The sequence below is a fragment of the Staurois parvus genome, unplaced genomic scaffold (assembly GCF_062004578.1).
Source record: "Staurois parvus isolate SC_StPar_1 unplaced genomic scaffold, SC_StPar_1.0 ptg000140l, whole genome shotgun sequence".
NCBI lineage: Eukaryota > Metazoa > Chordata > Amphibia > Anura > Ranidae > Staurois > Staurois parvus.
The window spans coordinates 1,147,288-1,174,083 of NW_028317936.1; the positions used below are offsets into that span (position 1 = coordinate 1,147,288).

The 26,796-nt window shown below is 40.6% G+C and overlaps 1 protein-coding gene across 1 annotated transcript in view; it reads right to left on the minus strand.

The window, feature by feature from the left end:
• Positions 1–26,796, minus strand: part of LHX6 (LIM homeobox 6) — a 181,671-nt gene that overhangs the window by 110,684 nt on the left and 44,191 nt on the right. Inside the window, exons 2-3 of the mRNA XM_089673539.1 lie at positions 21,522–21,707; positions 5,786–5,907 (exon numbers count right to left, since the gene is read on the minus strand). Of these exons, the coding sequence (XP_089529665.1) occupies positions 5,786–5,907; positions 21,522–21,707 (308 nt within the window). The remainder of the gene's footprint in view (positions 1–5,785; positions 5,908–21,521; positions 21,708–26,796) is intronic.

The window sequence follows — 26,796 nt, forward strand, 5'->3', positions numbered from 1 at the left end:
TTTCTTTTCTATTTTTTGCATCGGGTGGTGAAGATCATTATTTATGCTGATTTAGGCTTTCCTTCAATCATAAATATGTTTGTGGTTCATTACTTCATATTGGTGGTGGCCCCTGGAGTAGAAAGATGGAAATATATCACCTGCCTACCAATCATAGCGGGTGTAGGGGCGCCGGGGTGCCATCGTGCCGGGAACAGGGGGATATTGGTGGATCTGGATCCTACCCCATGGCATCAAACGTGACATGCACTGGTGTGATGAGGAGCCTTTGTTATGAACATCCCCCACAACTCACATTGCCAATAGATCACTTCAATGCTCTAACGCCCTGGTGTTGGGGGGTCTATTGTTGCATCCACTGACACCAGTGTTGGGGGTTATTATTGAGTCCATTGATATCAATGTTGGGGGTAATATTGCATCCACTGACATCAATGTTGGGGGTTATTATTGAGTCCACTGACACCAGCACTGGGGGTTCATTTTACATCCATTGATATACCAATGTTAGAGATTATTATTGCGTTCACTGATACCAATGTTGGGGGTTATTATTGAATTCACTGACACCAGTTTTGGGTTTTTTTTATTGCTTCCACTGACACCATTGTTGGGGGTTATCACTGAATTCACTGACACCAGTTTTGTTTTTTTTTTATTGCTTCCACTGGCACCATTGTTAGGGTTATTATTGCATGCACTGACACCAATGTTGGGGTATTATTGATTCCACAGACACCAATGGGGAGGGGTTATTGTTTCGTCCAATGGCATCAACGCTGGGGGTTATTATTACATCCATTGATACCAATGATGGGGGTTATTATTGAGTGCACTGAAACCAGTGCTGGGGCTATTGTTGCATCCATTGATACCAATGTTGAGGGTTATTATAACATCCACTGAGACCAATGTTGGAGGTTATTATTGTATGCACTGACACCAGTTGGGGGTTATTATTGCATGCACTGACACCAATGTTGGGGGTTATTATTATATGCACTGATACCAATGTTGGGGGTTATTATTGTATCCACTAGCACCAATGCTGGGAGCTATTATTGCAGGCACTGACACCAATGTGGGCGGTTGCTATTGCATCCGCTGACACCAATGTTGGGGTTACTATTTGAGACCACTGACACCAGTGTTGCTGGTTATTATTGACTCCACTGATACCAATGCTAGGGGTTATTATTGCATGCACTGACCCCAATGTTGGGGGTTATTATTGCATCACTGACACCAATGTTGGGGGTTATTATTGTGTCCACTGGCACCATTGTTGGAGTTATTATTGTATGTACTGACACCAATGTTGGGGGTTACTATTGCATCCACTGACACCAATGTTGGGGTTATTATTGAGACCACTGACACCAATGTTGCGGGTTATGCTTGACTCCACTGACACCAGTTTTGGAGGTTATTATTGAGTCCACTGACACCAATGTTGGGGGTTATTATTATTAAATGCACTAACACCAATTTTGGAGGTTATTATTGAGTTCACTGACACCAATATTGGGGATTATTATTGAGTTCACTGACACCAATATTGGGGATTATTATTGCGTTCACTGATACCATTGATCTAATATACATGCGCAGCAAGAAGTGGTTCTATTTGGGAGCCCATTCATTTGGGATGGGCTGCTGTAATGCAACGCACATTGACGCAGAGATGCATGTCCACGTGCATGGGTTACCACACTGTGATGGTGTGAATGGGGCCTTAGTGTAACTCCAAGGCTCCCTAAGTGCTCGTCCTGCCTGATCATCAAAAGGAAAAAAAAAGAGATGGACGAGCACAAAACCACTGAAATTTCAAATGGAAGAGCAAGGCTTCAGCATCATCCCATACTGGACCATGCCCCATTAACGCGTTTCGTCCATCATGGGCATCTGTGCCCATCACCATTGCCTTTATGGAAACTAGAAAACGGAGGTATAAATATACTGTATATTACTTTGAAATTCAAAAAGAAGAAAAAAAAGAACAAAGAAACAAAGCAAAACACTACCTGGAGATACCAATAAAATAGTTACATAATTGTGACCACTAGCATGCAGGAAGTGATAGGATACCGGCCCGCCTGAAGACGAAAGAACAAGAAAATCCTAACAGATTCATCTAACCCTACTCAAACAAAAAAAAAGTCTGGAAATGCAAAATACGTCTACTTGAAATGAAAAAAAAAAAAAGATACAACATTTTATTATTGTGGATCTAGCATCGGATATGGACGGCGCCATATTTATTCAGCCATCATCCAGGGTCACTGTCTACTTCCCGGACTGAGATGCCGGTTCAGAGATCACACAATCCTGGTGTCTGTGCAGTTCTTGGCTGTGTTCACTGAAACCCAACACACACACAAAGTGCTGCTACCAGCACCACCTACAGATTCCCCCCCACCCTGGTGATTCACCCCCCGCTGGGTGCAGTTCCCCTAGGGCTCGTCCTGCCCGATCATCAACAGGAAAAAAAAAAGAGAATGGGCGAGCACGCCAAAAGCCACTCAATTTCAAATGGAAGAGCAAGGCTTCAGCATCGTCCCATCCCGGACCATGCCCCATTAACGCGTTTCGTCCATCATGGACGTAATTGACAAATCAGCTCCTACTGCAGCTCCTCACCTGGTGATACAATGTTGCCGTCTAATTACTGATCAGCTCAGAGGAAGTCATGGGACTGGATCCCGTGGAGGGCATTTGATGATAACAGGAGCAGCTTTTTTTATATCCTACGTATTTAAGCCAATTTGCTAAATTACTGAAATTTGAAAAAACTGCATAAAAAAAATGATTTGAATGGCCAAAACATCTGATTGACATTGCAAATACATTTAAAGCAGTATTACACCCAAAAGCTAAACATTTATTATATTGCAGCTTACCGATTCTTAGCTGTGGTGGCTGCATTCATTTTCTTTTTTTTAAGGTTTTCTCCTATTTTCAGCGGGTGATCCAACCAGTATGTCTGTTGTTTTTCAAAAGAACAAGCTCTCTTCCGGATGTATCAGTTTACAGGGATGAGAAAAACCATTTACCACTGACAGGGGTGCTCACAATGATCAGCTCTTATTTATGTATGTAAAATCTTTATCCCAAAAAGAAAAAAAAATTGTAATTGCTTAGAAAGTGTTAGCTGGAGTTCAACTTCAATTTGTTTTGTGTATTTAAATATGCTAGTACATCTAACACCCCCCCCCCCCAGACTGAAAATGCTGCTGTCCAAAGGTGCCCCTTGTGCTCCTTCATCCAGAGTGGATAATCTAGGAGGTGTGTTACTGACCAGATCACCAGGTGAAAACAGAGAAAAAAAAAAAGAAAACTATTGCAGCCACCAATGATCGGTAAGCTGCAATATGTAACATTTTTGGTTTTGGGGTTTAATACAAATGTTTAATTTTGCACATCTTTTGAAAACCTACAAAAGGCCATTATACTTTCGAATTATTTTAATAATATTTTATTAATAGAAAGTTATAAGAAAAAGCACTGAACCTCAATTTAAAGAGAAACACCGGAGGGCCAAAAATTAAAATGGTGCACAAATCCAAAGAAGATGTAATGCAATCATATTTGTACAGTAGCTATAATAAAACTTTATAATGACAGCATGACAACATTCTAAAATAATATACATGCCTCTTACCATGAACAAAAATTCAGATTTGTGGATTTAGCCCAGTGACAGAATACCAGATCAGGTAAGATCTGTGGCAGCAGCTTCCCTGCGCTGCTCCGCTTGAGGAGACCATCTCTGTATTGTAATACAGAGATAGTATATATTTTGAAATATATTGAATATGGCCAAAGTTGTAGCATTTCAAATATGTCAATATATTTGGGAAGAATATTTTTACAATATATTTAAAATATATTTTTCTTCCATGTGGGACAGGTGGGTACAGTATAGGGTACGGTAATGTACACCCTCCTGTCCCACATGGATGAAAAATATATTTTAAATATATTGTAAAAATATTCTTTCCAAATATATTGACATATTTGAAATACTACAATTTTGGCCGCATTCAATATATTTTAATATATATATATATATATATACATACTGTATATATACATACATACAGGGGCAGACTGACAACTCATGGGGCCCCTGGGCAATAGGGGATCATGGGGCCCCTGTATCCTTGCCCAAACTCAAAAAAGCCTATGAAAAAGGTACCAGGGGCATCTCATGGGGCCCCCTACTGACCCCGGGCCCTCGGGCAGTGCCCGAGTTTCCAAATGGTCAGTCCACCCCTGCATACATACTGTATGTTGAAATGCGTTTTTACTACAAAATATATGAAAAATATTTTTAAAAATACATTTTCAAATATACTGTATATATTAAATACATTTAATCTACATTTTTGGAATGCATTAACAAATATATGTAAAAATATATGTTAAAATGACTTTTTTATATGTAACAAAAAGAAATCTCAAGAATATATGTAAAAAATATATGTTTTAAAAAATATTTTTCTTATATTTTGTAATATATAAAAAAAAGCATTTCATGCAGTGTATAATATATATATATATATATATATATATATATATATATATATATATATATGGTAGGTTAATTGGATCCTGTCAAAATTGTGCCTAGTATGTATGAATGTGAGTTAGGGACAGATTGTACGCCCCTTGAAGGTTAGGGACTGATGTGAATGTACAATATATATATGTGTAAAGCGCTGAGTAAATTGACGGCGCTATATAAGTACCTGTAATAAATAATAATAAATATATATATATATATATATATATATATATATATATACACACACACATACTGTATATACATTGAAATATCTTTTGAAATATATTGAATACAGCGAAAATTGTAGTGTTTCAAATATAAGTCAATATATTTGAGAAGAATATTTTTAAAAATACTTTTTCAAATATACTGTATGCCTTTAAAAATACATTTAATCTGCATTTTTGGAATGCATTAACAAATATATGTAAAAATATACGTTAAAATGACTTTTTTTATATGTTCCAAAAAAAATTTGAAGAATATATGTAAAAAAAGTTCTTATACTTTGTCATATATAAAAAACGCATTTCAACATGCAGTATGTACAGTATATATATATATATATATATATATATATATACATATATATCTCAATATATTAATAAATTTGGGAAGGATATTTTTAAAATATATTTCAAATATGTTTTTCTTCCATGTGGGGTCCCCTGTATTGTACCCTCCTGACCCCTCTGTACTGTACTGTGCCCAGGGGTGCCCATGCGTTAGGACAGCCCTGTCTTCACCAAAGGGTTACCACAAAGTTGGAAGCGCACAAATGTTTAAAATGTCTGGGTATGTTGTAGCAATAACAGTTACCATCACTATGTGTTGACCATAAACATTTGGCCATACGATGCCATCATCAGGTTCAAGTGAAGGTTTTTCTAATAGAAATAAGTCAAATACACCAAATACCTAACCAACAATGAAATACTAGCTAATGCAACCAAAGATATAAACGACCTCCAATCATGGACAAGCGTTGATACAAAGTATGTTAAGTGCAAATATCAATTCATCAATAAAACTGGACTTTTTTTTTTTTTTTTTTAACCCTTCAGCTACCAAGTAGGGTGACCTCCATTCACACCAATTTATTAATGCACAAAAGTTCTAGCATGCATAACAAACCATTTGTGTGTATATGGCTGAAAAAAAATCATAATACAAACATCTTAATCTAGTTTTACAGACTGGAAGACAAGCTAACTTTACCTGAAATAATCCATTTTACAGAATATCTCCTTGTTTTTTATATAGCAGCTGTTATGTTGTCTCAGAGACGTCCTACACACCGAACACTCCAGGCATCTCACATGCCAAATTAAGTTATTTACCTAAAAAGATAAAAAAAAAAAAATTAAAAATAATAATAATTATATATATATATATATATATATATATATTTGTTTTTTTTTTGTTTTTTTATTTATTAATGCATTTTTAAATAAATAATCAGAGCCATCATGCCCTTTAAAAAAAGTCAGAATCACTATTTATAAATTATTTACAAACAATAGGTAACAATAAAACAAGGATACAATGATACATCGCTACAAAGATACAATGATACCATGATACAGTGAAATTTATCAGATAAACCTTTCAACTATCATGGACCCATTCTTAGGCCAAAAACTGCCCCATATTAACCTCAATCTTTCACACAAAAAGAAAAAAAAAAGTAAAAACAAAAAAAAAAGTGCAAAAAAAAGCACAAAATAACAATCAATGTGAAAAATAGAAAAACCCCTAAACAACATAAATTAAAAAAAAATAATAAAATACTGCCCAACACACATCCGCTAAATCAAGAGAAAAAAAAAAGAAGTTTGTTTTATTTTTCCAAGCAAATTTCACCTAAAAATTGAGAGCTTCTGCTTCAGAGAAATTTTGCCGACAGCAAAAAAATCAATTTAGCTAAAATTTCAATGATCATTTTGTAATAATGATTTTTCTTGCCGTTGCTTAAAGAGTTAAGCAGGCCATACATGGGTCCAGGGGCGGACTGACCATTTGGAAACTCGGGCACTGCCCGAGGGCCCGGGGTCAGTAGGGGACCCCATGAGATGCCCCTGGTACCTTTTTCATAGGCTTTTTTGAGTTTGGGCAAGGACACAGGGGCCCCATGATCCCCTTTTGCCCGGGGGCCCCATGAGTTGTCAGTCCGCCCCTGCATGGTTCAAATTCCGAATGATTTTTCGATTGAAGATCGAAAACATTGTTCGTTCTGTAATCCGATGGTGCCACCAATGATTTAAAAAAATCAGTCGTTTTTCAAAAATTTTCCAGCATGCCCGATTACCGAAAAGGCGAGGAACCACGAAAATCGGCCCGTGCCATTGACCCACTAACAGAGCAAAAATCATCCAATTATTCATAAGTTCGATTTTCGAACGAAAAATTGTTTGAAAATTGACCCATGTATGGCTGGCCTAAGTCCATTTTTTTGTTGAGAAAAAAACATTTTCCTGTGGGTGATCACTGTACACTACAGAGAATGTATCCAGCTTAGTTGCAGACTGATTCTAAATGGGAGGGTTTGGTTTATTATAATCACCTGGTGAAAAGTTGCAGGGTCGGCATCCCTTTAGAAATATCCAACAACTGGGGAGTATCTCACCACAACTGAAATTCTCATTGCAGGGGATGCCGAAAATCTGACTTGTATCTTAGTGCAGACTGATTCTAAATGGGAGGGTCTGTTTCATCATAATCACCTGGTGCTCTCTCAATGTTCTAATGATGAAAGTTGCATGGTCATCATCCCTTCAGAAGTAATTACCGTTTGAGGAGTATCTCACCAAAACTGAAATTCCTATTGCAGGAGATACTTAAAATCTGACTTGTATCTTAGCTGATTCTGAATGGGAGGGTCTAGTTCGTTATAATGACCTGCTGCACTCTCAGTGTTCTGATGAGAAAAGCTGCAGGGTCTGTATCCCTTCAGAGATATTTAATTGCTGGGGAGTATTTCATCAAAACTGAAATTCCTATTGCAGGAGTTGCCTAAAATCTGACATACCTTAGCGCAGACTGATTGTGAATGGGAGGATTTGGTTCATCAAAATCACCTAGTACGTTCTTAGTGTTCTAATGAGGAAAGTTTCAGGGTCTGCATCCCTTCAGAAGTATTTAACCCTTGAGGAGTATTTCACCAAAACTGAAATTCCTATTGCAGGAGATACTTAAAATCTGATTTATATCTCAATGCAGATTGTTTCTGAAAGGGACGGTTTGGTTAATTGTAATGAGCTGGTGCACTCTCAGTGTTCTAATGAGGGAAGTTGCAGGGTCTGCATCCCTTCAGACGTATTTAACCCTTGGAGAGTTTCACTAAAACTGAAATTCCTATTGCAGGAGAAGCCTAATATCTGATTTGTATCTTAGTCTAGATTGTTTCAGAAAGGGAGGGTTTGGTTCATTGTAATGAGCTGGTACATACTCAGTGTTCTAATGGGAAAAGTTGCAGGGTCTGCATCCCTTCAGAAGTATTTAACCCGTGGGTTGTATCTCACCAAAACTGAAATTCCTATTGCAGGAGATGCCTAAAATCTGACTTGTATCTTAGTGAAAGCTTCTAGAAAAATCAAAGAGCCAATCACACAAGCAGGAAATGACATTTCTGGGGGGTGTACAGAGCACCTCTTGGTTGCCATACTGTATTGCGTTTTACAGAAAATGACAGTGGCTGCAGATTAATTAATTAATACGTGTAAATTAATTGGTTTATGTGGAAGTTATAGCGTTTAAAAATGGCGGTATAGATACTGGAATATTTTTTTTTAACTAGTAATGGCGGCGATCAGCAACTGATAGCGGGACTGCGGCGGGAATTCTGACACTGGAGGGGAACTGATTTGGTGTCACTGACATCCCCAGTGACACCAATATAGTGATCAGTGCTAATAAAAAGCATTGACACTACTAATGGCATTGGGCAGGAAGGGGTTAACATGTGGGCAATCAAAGGGTTAACTGTGTGCTGTTTCGCTGTAAGCATGCTGCTTTGTGTGGCTATGATATGTATAGCCATACAAAGCAGTGAGCAGGAGCTAACAGGAGAGAAATCTGTGTTGTTTATACACAGGTCTCTCCCCCGTCGGAGATACTCAGCGATCACTGGGTGCCGGCGAGATTGACAGCCGAGGCCACGAACGGCCTTCCCTCGGCTTGTGTGTGTCCTACCCAGAAATGCAAAATCACATATATATACGTGATTTTGCGCACTCCTGCCACCCTGTAGCAGTATTTCTGCTGTAGGGCAGAGTGGAAGCGGTTAATCAATGTTTTTTGGTGGTAAAAAAAAAAAACAGAACTAGTGGATTTCAAGAGGAGCTTTTCAGCTGTATAAACACTTCAACTCTGATAAACGCGGTAAAACGCAGCAAAATGAAATTTTTTTGTAGCCAAAATTTGTAAAACATTTTGGGTGTAAAAAAACACTAAAAACTGTTACCATGAAAAAACATGGCTAAACGTGATCAAACGCAGCTAAAAAGCTAATCCAAAAACGCTATAAAACATGGAAAAATGTGTATTTAAAGCAACTTTATACAACTAACGCTACTGGCATGTTTAAAATGTGTGCATGAGGCCTGAAAAGGAACGGTGATATTTAATGACATTTATTGCAGTATAACTTGTGTGGCAATTGCATACGATGTACAGGCGTACCTCGGTTTACGAATTTAATTCATTCTGCGGGACTTTTCGTGTTGCGAAAAATTCATGAACCGAAACGACGCGGTTTCCCATAGGAATGCACTGAAAATCAATTAATCCGTTCCGGAGGTCAGAAAAAAGTTAATAAAAAGTCTTTTATCTCTTCAAAACTCTTTATAAAGTGCACTTTAAAGGCATAAATACTGTACATGGACATGATTAAAAATTAATTTGTAAATGCATTGAAAACCGATTATTACATTCCGGAGGTCAGAAAAAAGTAAAAAAATGTCTTATCTGTTCAAAACTCTTTATAAAGTGCACTTTAAAGGCATAAATACTGTACAGGGACATGATTAAAAAAAAGTGTAAATGCATTGAAAACCAATTAATCCGTTCGTATTGCGAAAAATTCATGAACCGAAACGACGCGGTTTCCCATAGGAATGCACTGAATATCAATTAATCCGTTCCGGGGGTCAGAAAAAAGTTTAAAAAAAGTATTTTATCTGTTCAAAACTCTTTATAAAGTGCACTTTAAAGGCATAAATACTGTACAGGGACATGATTAAAAATTAATTTGTAAATGCATTGAAAACCAATTATTATGTTCCGGAGGTCAGAAAAAAGTAAAAAATTGTCTTATCTGTTCAAAACTCTTTATAAAGTGCACTTTAAAGGCATAAATACTGTAGAGGGACATGATTAAAAATTAATTTGTAAATGCATTGAAAACCAATTATTATGTTCCGGAGGTCAGAAAAAAGTAAAAAAAATGTCTTATCTGTTCAAAACTCTTTATAAAGTGCACTTTAAAGGCATAAATACTGTACAGGGACATGATTTAAAAAAAGTGTAAATGCATTGAAAACCAATTAATCCGTTCATATTGCAAAAAATTCATGAACTGAAACGACGCGGTTTCCTTAGGAATGCACTGAAAATCAATTAATCCGTTCCGGGGGTCAGAAAAAAGTAAAAAAAAAGTATTTTATCTGTTCAAAACTCTTTATAAAGTGCACTTTAAAGGCATAAATACTGTACAGGGACATGATTAAAAATTAATTTGTAAATGCATTGAAAACCAATTAATACGTTCCGGAGGTCAGAAAAAAGTAAAAAGAAAGTATTTTATCTGTTCAAAACTCTTTATAAAGTGCACTTTAAAGGCATAAATACTGTACAGGGACATGATTAAAAATTAATTTGTAAATGCATTGAAAACCAATTAATACGTTCCGGAGGTCAGAAAAAAGTAAAAAAAATGTCTTATCTGTTCAAAACTCTTTATAAAGTGCACTTTAAAGGCATAAATACTGTACAGGGACATGATTTAAAAAAAGTGTAAATGCATTGAAAACCAATTAATCCGTTCATATTGCAAAAAATTCATGAACTGAAACGACGCGGTTTCCTTAGGAATGCACTGAAAATCAATTAATCCGTTCCGGGGGTCAGAAAAAAGTAAAAAAAAAGTATTTTATCTGTTCAAAACTCTTTATAAAGTGCACTTTAAAGGCATAAATACTGTACAGGGACATGATTAAAAATTAATTTGTAAATGCATTGAAAACCAATTAATACGTTCCGGAGGTCAGAAAAAAGTAAAAAGAAAGTATTTTATCTGTTCAAAACTCTTTATAAAGTGCACTTTAAAGGCATAAATACTGTACAGGGACATGATTAAAAATTAATTTGTAAATGCATTGAAAACCAATTAATACGTTCCGGAGGTCAGAAAAAAGTAAAAAGAAAGTATTTTATCTGTTCAAAACTCTTTATAAAGTGCACGTTAAAGGCATAAATACTGTACAGGGACATGATTAAAAATTAATTTGTAAATGCATTGAAAACCAATTAATACGTTCCAGAGGTAAAAAAAAGTAAAAAAATGTCTTATCTGTTCAAAACTCTTTATAAAGTGCACTTTAAAGGCATAAATACTGTACAGGGACATGATGAAAAAAAGTGTAAATGCATTGAAAACCAATTAATCCGTTCGTATTGCGAAATAAATTCATAAACCGAGGCATTATTTTCAATGGATTTTCATTCGTAAACCGAACATTACGTCAACCGAGGCATTCATAAACCAAGGTACGCCTGTATATTTTTTCTAGTTGCTATATTTTTTGCCACGAACGTGGAGTTACCCTTTAAGCATTCTTAAAGCGTCTATTCGATTCCGTCCATCAGTTCATACAGAGGTCATTCTGGAGTCAGCAAAAGTTTAGCTCGATTGGAAGGACGTGACAAAATGAGTTTATTTACATTGAAAACCCAAATCTGTCAAATCATATCAGTATTTGTTAGAAATATGTCCTATGTCAATACTCTCCGTGTTAATACAACAAATTGCCATGGGATATTTCCTTCCCGCGGCTGTGCTCCGGGGTCATCCCTTTGAAACGAATGCAGATGAAAGCAGGTTTCACCTGCAACAAAGGAAAAAAGTTCTCGGCGCTACAATTATATCACTCACTATAAGGAATCTGTTGTTGGTCGCGTAACGTAAACCTTCGAGAGTGGGTTTGACATGTTTTTAGAATGAAGTTTATACAAGGATTTGGCCATAATTGGAGCACTTGAAGAATGTCGAGCTTTGCCATTTTATGTCAGGAGGGAATTCCTTTTTTTTTTTTCTCCAATGATGTATGTTAGAAATGGAGGAAGGGGCTTCGTTCTGCAGTAGAGAGGCAACTGAACCATGAGTGAAAATTAAAGAAAACTCTGAAATGTCCCCACCTCTGGAATCTGGGGCATCATAGGATCAAATAGAAAGTATTTTATAAATGGTATAAATGTATGCAATGACTCTTCCAATCACTCATCTAACATACAATTCAAAATCCACCACTACCCCAAGCTACATCATTAACCTTGTCTCAACATATCTCCCAAACCATCCTTTCCACTCCTTCCAAGACCACCTGCTCGCCAACCTCTTCTCAAAATATTATCCAAACCATCCTCTCTGCTCCTCCCAAGACTTCCTGCTCACCAATCTCTTCTCAAAATATCACCCAAACTGTCCTCTGTACTCCTCTAAAGACCTCCTGCTCATCAACTTCATCTGAAAATATCACCTAAACCATCCTCTCCACTTCTCCCAAGACCTCCTGCTTGCCAACCTCTTCTCAAAATATCATCCAAACCAAGCTCTCCACTCTCTCCAAGACTACCTACTCACCAACCTCCTCTCAAACTATCACTCAAACCATTCTCTCTGCTCTTCCAAAGAAGTACTGCTCACCAATTTTGTTTCAAAATAACATCCAAACCATCCTCGCCACTCCTCCCAAGACTACCGCCTCACTAACCTCATCTCAAAATATCATCCAAACCATACTCTCCAATCCTCCCAAAACTACCTACTCGCCAACCTCTTCTCAACATACCACCCAAACTATCTCCTCCATTCCTCCCAAGACTTCCTGCTCACAAACCTTCCCTCAAAATATCACCTGATCAGGCCTCTCTGCTCCTCCAAAGACATCCTGCTCTACAACCTTGTCTCAACATATCACCCAAACCATCCTCTTCAGTCCTCCCAAGACCACCTGCTCACCAACCTGTTCTCAAATTATCATCCAAACCATCCTCTCTGATAATACCAAGACCTCCTGCTCACCAACCTCTTCTCAAAATATCACTCAAACTGTCCTCTGTACTCCTCTCAAGACCTCCTGCTCACCATCCTCTTCTCAAAATATCATCCAAACCATACTCTCCACTCCTACGAAGATCTCCTGCTCACCAACCTCTTTTCAAAATATTATCCAAACCTTCCTCTTGACTACTTCCAAGATCTCCTGCTCACCAACCTCTTCTCAAAATATCATCCAAACCATACTCTCCACTCCTCCCAAGACCTCCTGCTCTCCAACCTCTTCTCAAAATATCATCCAAACCATACTCTCCACTCCTCCCAAGACCTCCTGCTCTCCAACCTCTTCTCAAAATATTACTCAAACTGTCCTCTGTACTCCTCTCAAGACCTCCTGCTCACCAACCTCTTCTCAAAATATCATCCAAACCATACTCTCCACACCTCCAAAGATCTCCTGCTCACAAACCTCTTCTCAAAATATTATCCAAACCTTCCTCTTGACTACTTCCAAGATTTCCTGCTCACCTACCTTGTCTCAGCATATTACCCAAACCTTCCTTTTTACTCCAAGACTTCCTTCTTTCTAATTGCACATCACCTCCTCCCATGCTCACCTTCAGGACTTTTCTAGAGCCTCTCCCATCTTCTGGAACCCCCTACCCCAATCTGTTCAGCTCTCTCCTACTCTGTCCAGTATTAGGGTATCCCTGATAATTCATATCTGTTGGCAAGCCTATGCTGCCCATACCTAACAAATGAAATGTAACCGTCTTCATCAAATCATTCCTCACAGTTACGACTCACAGGTACTAAAGCAGCGGTTCTCAACCTGGGGGTCGCGACCCCTTTGGGGGTCGAACGACCATTTCCCAGGGGTCGCCTAAGACCATCGGAAAACACATATTTCCGATGGTCTTAGGAACCGAGACACCGCTGCAGTCTCCGGCGATGTGTGGGCGGGATGATACGCTGCTGTCACCTGGCCACACCTCCGGGATCGCTCAGCAGCTCCGCCTCCTCGCCGCTGATTGGCCACCGGAACTGTAGCTCAGGAGAGGCACACAGGCGGCCAATCACCGGCGAGGAGGTGGAGCTTGGAGAGGAGGAGCCGAGCGGCAGCGCGCGTACATCAAAGAAGACCGAGGGAGCTGCCGGAGCGAGTGAAGAGGAGAGAGGCCAGGGAAGGAAGACAGCTGACAGGTAAGTGAGAGAGCGAGCCCAGGCTGGAGCAGGGGTCAGCAAAGTAAGTATCATTGGTGTCAGTGGGAGGAATTTGTAATACCATTTGTAATACCAACGATGGGGCACTATTCCTCCCCCCACTGACACCAACGATGGGGCACTATTCCTCCCCCCACTGACACCAACGATGGGGCACTATTCCTCCCCCCACTGACACCAACGATGGGGCACTATTCCTCCCCCCACTGACACCAACGATGGGGCACTATTCCTCCCCCCACTGACACCAACGATGTGGCACTATTCCTCCCCCCACTGACACCAACGATGTGGCACTATTCCTCCCCCCACTGACACCAACGATGGGACACTATTCCTCCCCCCACTGACACCAACGATGGGGCAGTATTCCTCCCCCCACTGACACCAACGATGGGGCAGTATTCCTCCCCCCACTGACACCAACGATGGGGCAGTATTCCTCCCCCCACTGACACCAACGATGGGGCAGTATTCCTCCCCCCACTGACACCAACGATGGGGCACTATTCCTCCCCCCACTGACACCAACGATGGGGCACTATTCCTCCCCCCACTGACACCAACGATGGGGCACTATTCCTCCCCCCACTGACACCAACGATGGGGCAGTATTCCTCCCCCCACTGACACCAACGATGGGGCAGTATTCCTCTCCCCACTGACACCAACGATGGGGCACTATTCCTCCCCCCACTGACACCAACGATGGGGCACTATTCCTCCCCCCACTGACACCAACGATGGGGCACTATTTCCCCCCCCCTGACCCCAATGATGGGGCACTATTCTCCCCTCCACCACACTGACATCAATGATGGGGCACTATTCCTCCCACTGACACCAATGATGGGGCACTATTCCTCCCCCCACTGACACCAACGATGGGGCACTATTTCCCCCCCCCCCCCCTGACCCCAATGATGGGGCACTATTCTCCCCTCCACCACACTGACATCAATGATGGGGCACTATTCCTCCCACTGACACCAATGATGGGGCACTATTCCTCCCACTGACACCAGTGATGGGGCACTACTCCCACTGACACCAGTGATGGGGCACTACTCCCACTGACACCAGTGATGGGGCACTACTCCCCCCACTGACACCAGTGATGGGGCACTACTCCTCCCACTGACACCAGTGATGGGGCACTACTCCTCCCACTGACACCAATGATGGGGCACTACTCCCCCCACTGACACCAATGATGGGGCACTACTCCCCCCACTGACACCAATGATGGGGCACTATTCCTCCCACTGACACCAATGATGGAGCACTACTCCTCCCACTGACACCAGTGATGGGGCACTACTCCCCCCACTGACACCAGTGATGGAGCACTACTCCCCCCACTGACACCAATGATGGGGCACTACTCCCCCCACTGACACCAATGATGGGGCACTACTCCCCCCACTGACACCAATGATGGGGCACTATTCCTCCCACTGACACCAACGATGGGGCACTATTCCTCCCACTGACACCAACGATGGGGCACTATTCCTCCCACTGACACCAACGATGGGGCACTATTCCTCCCACTGACACCAGTGATGGGGCACTATTCCTCCCACTGACACCAGTGATGGGGCACTATTCATCCCACTGACATCAGTGATGGGGCACTATTCCTCCCACTGATACCAACGATGGGGCACTATTCCTCCCACTGATACCAATGATGGGGCACTATTCATCCCACTGACATCAGTGATGGGGCACTATTCCTCCCACTGACACCAATGATGGGGCACTATTCCTCCCACTGATACCAACGATGGGGCACTATTCCTCCCACTGATACCAACAATGGGGCACTATTCATCCCACTGACATCAGTGATGGGGCACTACTCCTTCCACTGACACCAATGACATGGCACTACTCCTCCCTCTGCAAAATTACAGTTATGAAGTAGCAATGAAAATAATTTTATGGTTGGGGGTCACCACAACATGAGGAACTGTATTAAGGGGTCGCGGCATTAGAAAGGTTGAGAACCACTGTACTAAAGGGTTCCTTAAGCAATGAGCAATTTCTGCTTCCAAAATAAGTTCACCCCTGACACCACAGATTTTTTTTCAGCTATATGTAAGGGGGTAATTCTTCCCAATTAACACAAGTGTTCTTCCCACTGACCATCACACTAATGTATCATGAGTTGCAGCTACAGTCATTTTTATCAGGGGGGTTCCCTGACAGTGGAACATTATTAAAAGGGTTCATCTGTGTTGGAAAGTTTGAGAAAGGTACATCTCACCTGTACGAACTTATTGGACACCCAATTCAAAACCTTTGGCCATTAATATGGTGGCTATGACATCCTCTGTATCTGGGAAGTCTTTCCACAAGTTTTGGGCATATGTCTGTGGGAAGTTGTGCTGATTCATTTCTGCTGAGTATTTATGAGGTCAGGTACTGACGTTGAATTAAAAGACTCACAGTCAGCATTCCAAATCATCCCATAGGTGTTCATTTGGGTTCTGTGAAGGCCACACAAGTTCCTCAACACCAAACTGGTCAAACCATGTCTTTATGAAGCTGGATTTGTGGTCCCATGTTGGAAAAGAAAAGGGTCTTCCTATCATTTTCCCCATGAGTATAGAAGAACACAATTGTCTAAAATGTCTTTGTATGCTGTAAAGGTATTCAGTAGGGTTGAGGTCAGGGCTCTGTGAAGGCCACACAAGTTCCTCTACACCAAACTAGTCAAACCATTTCTTTATGGAGCTGGATTTGTGGTCCCATGTTTGAAAAGAAAAGGGTCTTCCTAACATTTTCCCCATGAGTTTAGAAGAACACAATTGTCTAAAATGTCTTTGTATGCTGTAAAGGTGTTCAGTAGGGTTGAGGTCAGGGCTCTGTGAAGGCCAAACAGGTTCCTCTACACCAAATTGGTCAAACCATGTCTTTATGGAGCTGGGTTTGTGGTCCTATGTCGGAAAAGAAAAGGGTCTTCCTAACATTTTCCCCATGAGTTTAGAAGAACACAATTGTCTAAAATGTCTTTGTATGCTGTAAAGGTGTTCAGCAGGGTTGAGGTCAGGGCTCTGTGGAGGCCACTCAAGTTCCTCCACATAAAATTGGTTAAACCTTGTCTTTATGGAGCTGGATTTGTGGTCTCATGTTGGAAAAGAAAAGGGTCTTCTCAACTCTTTTTCCCACAAATTTGGAAGTGCACAACCATCCAAAATGTCTTTTTATGCTGTACTGTTAACACTTCTTATTAGTAAAAATGTAGATAACATTCTATGAAATAAAGATAGAAAAACTATATTTACTGAGTTATTTCCAGAAAAAGAAAATAAACTTCTCTAAAAAGATTGCTATGATAAGTTTTTCATGAACAAGTTGAAGGTCACTTCTCTTCTCCCTCATCCATATGACAACCCAACTGTACATTTTGCCTTACTTTTCTAATTATTAGCGACATCTTTGAAGTATAAGTATAGCCCAGATTTTTGTTTTTAGTTTTGGTTAAAATATGAAGGGCTTAAAATCCTTTGACAATTAATTTTTTACTGTCCAGGTCCCTTTAGAGAAATTTCTCTTGACTTCCTGTAGTGAGGATAAGTCCCCTCTTAAACACCAGAACAGGAGAATGAATCTAGAATTGAACTGCAACAACGTGATATCCAATTCCAAAAAAAGAAGATTATTTCAATGGCAGACTGTTTATAGGGCCAACACATTTCGCGATCAGTAACTCCACCCCTTTCTCAAGTCTTTAGAAAATGAAGAAATAATTTGGACTCAGTGATCAATATATTGTTGAGTGTTAATAGAGAGTTGTAAGAACTGCATCAACTGGATGTTGTGCTTATTCACAACTCTTTAAGAACGTCCAACCATATATTAATATTAAGTCCACATACATTGTTTCATTTTCTCAATCCCCGATGAAGGGGTGGAGTCACATCCTTCGAAACGTATCAGCTCTATAAACAGTCTGTCATTAGAATAAACTTGGTTTGACCTTAAAAATCATGGTGTGGCCCTTCAATTCTAGATTCACTCACCTGTTCTGGTGACAAGAGGGGGCATACCATCACTTTGCAAAGATTGTCCTCTTACTTCCCGTTGCCTCTCCAGTACAGGAAGTGAAGGGAAATTTCTCCAACGAGAAATGAACAGTAAAAATTAAACTTACAGCAGTTTAAACCTCTTCCCTACTCTACTCAAAACTCTAGTCAAAACTCTATGCACCCAAGGTCTTCGTAAAAACCATTTGTTGCACAGAAGTTACCAACCCAATATTCAAACCCTTACTTACTCTATCCAAAATTCCATCCAAAACTTTGTCCATCCAAGGTGGTTGTGGAAACCCTTGGTTGAGCAGAAGTTGCCAACCAATATTCAAAACCCTTCCTTACTCTATCCCAAATTCTATCCAAAACTCTGTCCACCCAAGGTGGTCTTTGAAACCCTTGGTTGAGCAGAAGTTGCCAACCCAATAATAAAAACTCTTCCTTACTCTATCCAAAATTCCATCCAAAACTCTGTCCACCCAAGGTGGTCGTGGAAACCCTTGAGTGAGCAGAAGTTGCCAACCCAATATTCAAAACCCTTCATTACTCTATCCAAAATTTCATCCAAAACTCTGTCTACCCAAGGTGGTCGTGGAAACCCTTGGTTGAGCAGAAGTTGCCAACCCCAATATTCAAAACCCTTCTTTACTCTATCTAAAATTCCATCCAAAACTCTGTCCATCCAAGGTGGTCATGGAAACCCTTGGGTGAGCAGAAGTTGCCAACCCAATATTCAAAACCCTTCCTTATTCTATCCAAAATTCCATCCAAAACTCTGTCCACCCAAGGTGGTCGTGGAAACCCTTGGGTGAGCAGAAGTTGTTTACCCAGTATTCAGATGCTCTATACTTACACCACCACCATAGGACCACCAGCGGCTAAATGGTTAACACGTGTGCTTGACAGTAAAAGGGTCATTGGTTCAAATCCCAACCACGGCACCACCTGCCTGGAGTTTGCATGTTCTCCCTGTGCCTGTGTGGGTTTCCTCCGGGTACTCAAGTTTCCTCCTATACTCCAAATACATGCTGGTAGGCTAATTGGCTCCTGTCTAAATTGACCCTAGTATGTGTATGTATGAATGTGAGTTAGGGACTTTAGATTATACGCCCCTTGAGGGTTAGAGACTGATGTGAATGTACAATATATGTATAGCACTACGTAAATTGGCGGCGCTATATAAGTACCTGAAATAAATAAATAGAAGTACCTGAAATAAATAACAATATTATAAAATAACATGAAAAGAACCTCAGGGCTCCAGCGTCATTCATCCACTTTCCCAAGTCACCAGGACAGGTGTCCCCATTGGTCACATCATGGCCATGTCCTACGCGTTTCATCATAGATGACATCATCAGGGAACTGGCTTCATTGGAAGATGATTCATTGGAAGATGAATTATCTATGACGAAACGTGTAGGACATGGCCATGATGTGGCCAATGGGGACACCTGCCCTTACCTCTTGTTTTGGGAACAACTATAAAGATTTGGATTTCCCACCACTTTGACAAGACTCACCATGAGGGTGTTTTCCCATTGGGGTCTCAGAGCAAGAGTAACTTCAAGCACTGAAGATCCGATAAGAACTCCAAACCAATGATCACAGAGTCCAAGATGGTTTTTAATTATTTAAAATTAGGATAACATAAGGTGGGATGAACAACGCGTTTCGAGGGCTCAGATACTGCCCCTTCGCCGAGGCTTGGAATAGTTGGACGCATTAAAATTCAAATGATAAGAGTTATGGTATTGCTGGTATTCATTCTGAACTGTGGCTCAGCCCCCGAAACGTGTTGGCTCTATAAAAAATAGTCTGTCATTGGAATAAATCTGATTTGGAATGGAGAATCATGGTGTGGCCCTTCAATTCCAGGTTCAATCACCTGTTCTGGTGACAACTGTGGACTTACCATGGCCCAACATAGGTGTCCACTCTTACTGCATCTTCATGGATTCTGCCCCTCTCCGGGGTCTTCTGTTTGATGAGAGCAGCCTAACCAAAGCCAGTGAGCTCTATAAACTGAACTGGTCCTTGACGATACAGGACTCCAAGGCTGACCTCCAGCCTTCCCTTCAGTCTTGCCCAATTCTACCAGTTCCTCAATCTCCTGGATTGAAATGGCTTACTCTGATTTTACTGCACACTGTGAGCTTCTCACCATGTGCATTAGAAGCTGCAGCAAGTCAGATAGAGCTCTAGAGCTCCGCCTCATTTCCTGGCTGGAGGACGTCCAACATCATCTAGTTCCCCCCCCCCCAACCTGGCCTTGGCCCGTTCCTTTCATTAATTGGATTTCAGTTATTTCAATCCTGGATGCTCAGCATCACACATGGGTGTTACCTAAGGCGGTCTGAAGCAGCCTACCTAGGATCACCCTCTTCTCCAGACCGACATCCACCCATCAAGGCATTTTGATATTTCCATAGCCCCTCCCAAGAGCCCTCAGCCCTGATGCAAACAGTGGGCTGGCTCTTGGGAGGAGTTATGCAAATATAAAAATGCCTTGATGGGTGGATGTCGGTCTGGAGTACCGAGGCAGGGTGCTGGGATGTTTTCCGGAAGCTACCCACATGGAAGAAAAGTATATTTGAAATATATTTTTAAAATATTCTACCCAAATATATTAACCTGTATTTGAAATGCTACGATTTTGGGCGTATTCAATATACTTCAAAATATATTTCAATAAATATATACATATATATATACTGTATATATATATAAATATACTGTATGTCTTTTAAAATACAAATCTACATTTTTGGAATGCATTTACAAATATATGTAAAAATATACTTTTTTATATGTTAACAAAAGCTGAAGACTATATTTTGTAAAAAATATATTTTTAAAAAGGTTTTTCATATCTTTTGTATATTTTTCAGATGTTTTTTAACATACAAAAAAGTCACTTTAACATATATTTTTACATATATTTGTAAATGCATTCCAAAAATGTAGATTTGTATTTTAAAAGACATACAGTATATTTGAAATGTATTTTTTTAAATATTTTTCATATGATTTGTAATAAAAACACATTTCAACATGCAGTATATATATATATACATATATAATTTTATATATATATATATATATATATATATATATATATATATTTATTGAAATATGTTTTGAAGTATATTGAATATGGCCATAATTGTAACATTTCAAATATATGTCAATATATTTGGGAAGAATATTTTTAAAATATATTTCAAATTTATTTTTCTTCCATGTGGGTATGTACAGCACCTTGCCAGCCCCTCCCACCAGCCATGATCCGCCGGCACTGCATAGAAAAGAACAGAGACCCAGTGATGACAATACTGGTTTTATCCATCATAATGAAAAAAGAAACTGGTTATACATAGGCTCATGTTTATGTAGATACTATAGGCATACGTACCTTGAGCAGGTATCTGTCAAGGATTTCCAGGCCACAGCTGGAGCAAATGTTCTTTCCGTCTGAAGGTGCAGAGGAGGAGGAGGAGGAAGATGGCGGGGAGCACACAGACGGGGTGGATGGAGGGCTGGGGGATGAGTGGTCTTCCTTTTCCAGGTTACAGGGAAGGTTTTCATCATCCGACTGGGACTGAAGAAAGAGAAAACACCGGTTAGGAGATCTGCATGGGAACCAGGGAAATTTGCTATCACACTAAACAAGCACGTCAACTGAGAGCTCCAAGTACGAGCAAATCCTAAGTTGACATGATGTCACCAGTCTGCTGCAGGCAGGAGGAAGCACGTCCTCAGTCGCCCGGGCTGAGATGATGTCACGTGCTCAATGGGGTGGTCTTGTATTCTGTATTCTCAAGCTCTCCCTGCCTGTAATCCGTAGAGTGTTCCCCCCCCATGACGCCTTGTCCTCCTATGGTGAGATGGCTTGAGACTGAGCCAGCATCTGCATAAAGGGCTCTCAATCCAATCCACACTGGTGATCAGGAATGAGCCAAGGACCAAGGAAGATCAAGGACGAGCCTGGGCTTGGTCCATATGGCCATATAAGGTCGATGATGTCAGGAGCAACCCCTCAAGGGCCACTTCTCAACAGCCCTGGCCCCGTGATTGTGGGGGTTATCAGAACCTAAAAGCTTCTTCTCGGGTTAAGCCGAACATGAGTTCAGACCAAACCCAAGCTCATCCCTAATGAGGAACCCAAGGTTTTTCTCTCAAAGAATAGGTACAGGAACTTCCCCCTCCTGAGTCACCCCTTGTCTCCGACCCACACCCACCTCTGAGCACCACCCCTTGGTTCCGCCTCCTACCCACCCCCAGTACCGCTCCTTTTAGACAATACAGAACCAAGTATCATTTTGATACAATAGATCCCCTCCAGCAACAATAGATCCCCCAGCAACAATAGACCCATCAGCAACAATAGACCCCCCTGCAACCAAAGACAACCCAGGAACAATAGATCTCCCTAAAACAACAGACCACCAGAAACAATAGATTTCCATACAACAAGAAACCCCCAGCAACAATAGATCCCCCAACAACAAAAGAGACCTCAGCAACAAGGGATCCCCGCAACAATAGACTCCTCCAGCAACAATAGATCCCTCACAACAATAGAACCCCAGCAACAATAGACCCCCCAGCAACAATAGACCCCACCAGCAACAATCGATCTCCATACAACAAGAAACCCCCCAGCAACAATAGATACCCTCACAACAATAAACCCACCAGCAACAATAGATCTCCCTACAACCAAAGACCCCCCAGAAACAATAGATCTCCATACAACAAGAGACCCCACAACAACAATATATCCCCTCACAACAAGACACCCCCAGCAACAACTGATCCCCCTGCAACAATAGACTCCCCCAGCAACAATAAATTCTTCACAACAATAGACCCCAAGCAACAATAGATTCCCCACAACAATAGACACCCTCTGTAACAATAGATTTCAACAACAATAGATCCCCAACAACAGACCCTCCAGCAACAATAGATCCCCCGCAACAATAGACCCCAAGCAACAACAGACTTCCTCAGCAACAATAGCCAGCATCAATGGACCTCTCCTTAAACATAAGACCCCCCTTCCCCAGACACCCCACATAAAAATAGACCGCCCCCTAGGAACACTACACAGCCCAGAGTCACCCCTTGTCTCCGACCACTACCCACCTCTGAGCACCGTCCCTTGGTTCCACCCCTACTTACCTCCTAGTACTGCTCCTTTTAGACAATACAGAACCAAATATAATTTTAATACAATAGATCCCCTCCAGCAACAATAGATCCCCCATCCAACAATAGACCCCCTCCACAACAATAGACCCACCAGCAACAATAGATCTCCCTACAACAATAGAAACACAGCAACAATAGATCCACCAGTACAATAGCCCCCATAAACAATAGATCCCCCACAACAATAGACACCCTCTGCCGCAATAGATTCCCCCACAACAATAAAACCCCAACAACGATAGATCTCCCACAACAATAGATACCCCACAACAATAGACTACCTCAGCAACAATAGATCCCTCACAATAATAGACCCACCAGTAACAATAGACCCCCTCCACAACAATGGACCCACCAGCAACAATAGATCTTCCTACAACAATAGACCCACAACAACAATATACCCCCCACTATGATATCCCCCAGCAAAAATAGATCCCCCACAACAATAGACACCCTTTGCAACAATATATTCCCCCACAACAATAAAACCCCAACAATGATAGATCCCCCACAGCAATAGACTACTTCAGCAACAATAGATCCCTCACAATAATAGACCCACCAGTAACAATAGATCACCCCACAACAGTAGACCCTCAGCAGCAAAAACAGATTTCCCAGCAGCCAGCATCAATGGACCTCTTCTTCAACATTAGATCCCTCCCAGAAACATAAGACCCCCCTTCCCCAGAAACAATAGACCCCCCCACATAAAAATAGATCGCCCCCTAGCAACACTACACCCAGCATCAATAGACCCTCCAGCACACCCCATCACTCCTTGCCATTGCATACATTCAGTGCTGCAAGTGCTGGAACTGTGTTACCCTGCATTCCCGCTGAAAAAAGCCCTGCCTCCACCAATCAGAGTGGATCCCGATAATGCGATCCCCATGTGAGCATTGACATAGTAATCACATCCAAGCTGGAGGCTCCATTGACAGCAATGAAAGCCTTTAGCCTGCCACCTTCTGGGTGCACCGCCCGTCTGAACTGCCATAGATTTAATAATGCAACTGTTGTATACAATTGCATTATTTAAAAAATAATAATAAATAGAGTGGATGCAAAGAGGCTGCAGGAGATCGACAAAGGATAAAAAAAGTGAAAACAAGTATTTTATTAATAATAAATAACACTTGTTTGTAATACACAGTGTTTTAAAAAAAAATGAATGTCATTAATTTAGTTTTGATGTCTATTTAATTCTTTTTTTATTTTTATTTTTTTTATTTTATTTTTTTTAAATAAAGCAATTTTTTTTTTCTATTTTATAATATCTATCCAGATGAATAAGTTCATTAAACCTATAACAGTCCAAAAGCAGATTTCAGATTTTTCTTATGTTTACTTTTTTTTTTGTAATTTGTTTATTTTCACTTTCATTCCTTTGAATGGTGTAAAAATGGTGCCCATATGTTTCAAAGTAAAGGTAAAGGCCCTCAGGGCAACCCGGCACAGCGCTGTGTTTTCACGATCCGTGCCGGTGATTGACACCGCCGCTACTTCAAACTGACACACACTACAGCTTAAATAAGCTGATGGTTAGACGTGATAAAATCCACTCCGGGACGGATAAATACTCCGGTACAGTTGTTGTTTGCGATCTAAATATTTACACGTTATCTCATGAGATAATATAAGATGTAAATCTTGGCCTCCCGTGAAATCCTCCAGAAATATTGTCGGGGATCAAAACTCAGCAAGCCGAACATTAAAACGAAGTGGAGCGACTAAAGGGAGATTTGAATTTCTTTGCCACATCAGTGAGCGCAATTTTTTATTTTAATTCAAATCTCATTTACTAGATTATATATATATATTATTATTATTATACAGGATTTATATAGCGCCAACAGTTTGCTCAGAGCTTTACAATACAGCAACAATACAGTTCAATACAAGAGGGATTTGAGGGCCCTTCTCCTTGGAGCTTACAATCTAGGAGTATATATATATATATATATATATATAAATATATATATATATATATATATAAAAATATATATATATATATATATATTTTTTTTTTTTTTTTTTTTTTTTTAAATTTAATGTAATTTTTTTTTAATCTATTTCCAGTCCAGGCCAATTCTGACATTTCTCTCCTATATGTAAAAATCATTGGCTTTTTTTTGCTAGAAAATTACTCAGAAACCCCAAACATTATACACATACATATCTAAGCAGAGAAAATAAAATGGTGGGTGTTGCAATTTTTTATGTCACGCGGTATTTGCGCAATTTTTTGGGAAAAAATACACTTTATTGAATTTTAAAGCAAAAAAAAAAAAACAATATATAACTAATTTTTTGTAAAATATAAAAGGTGATGTTATGGCGAGTAAATAGATACCTAATAGGTAACAGTTTAAAATTACGCACTCACGTGGAATGGCCACAAATTCTGATACTTAAAAATCTCCATAGTCGACCCTTTAAAATTTTTTACAGGTTACCAGTTTAGCATTACAGAGGAGGTCTAGTGCTCGAATTATTGTTCTCGCTGTAACGTTTGTGGCGATACCTCACATGTGTGGTGCGATCACCATTTACATATGTGTGCATCAGGGGCGGACTGACAACTCATGGGGCCCCCGGGCAATAGGGGATCATGGGGCCCCTGTGTCCTTGCCCAAACTCAAAAAAGCCTATGAAAAAGGTACCAGGAGCATCTCATGGGGCTCCCTACTGACACCGGGCCCTCGGGCAGTGCCCAAGTTTCCAAATGGTCAGTCCGCCCCTGGTGTGCATGAACACAGGTGAACTGTAAAGAATTATAGATATTGACTAATTAGAGTTCCATTAACTCTTTCGCCGCCAGGTCCGTAAGTCGTACAGACTCCCAACTATCAGGGGCGGTTCCCGTGTGAGATGTTAACCCCTTCCCACCCAGTGCCATTAGTACAGTGACAGTGTATAGTATTATCACTGATCACTGTATTAGCGTCACTGGAGATGGTAGTTAGTTCCCACCCAGTGTCAGTTAGTGTCAGATTGCCCGCCGCGTTATCACAGTGCCTCTATAAGTCGCTGATCACCGCCATTACTAGTAAAAAAAAATTCCAGTGTACAGTATATACCATAGTTTTAGATGCTATACACTTTCTGGTATTTTTTTTTTTTTTTTTACCAAAGACATCTAACAGAATATTCATCTATTTATTATAGGTACTTAGAAGCGCTGTTAATTTACTCAGTGCCAGGGGCGGACTGACCGTTTGGAAACTCGGGCACTGCCGGCGGGCCCCGGGGTCAGTACAGGGCCTCATGAGATGCCCCTGGTACCTTTTTCATTGGCTTTTTTGAGTTTGGGCAAGGACACAGGGGCCCCATGATCCCCTATTGCCTGGGGGCCCCATGAATTGTCAGTCCGCCCCTGCTCAGTGCTTTACATATATATTGTACATTCACATCAGTCCCTAACCCTCAAGGGGTGTACAATCTAAGGTCCCTAAGGCTGGCCATAC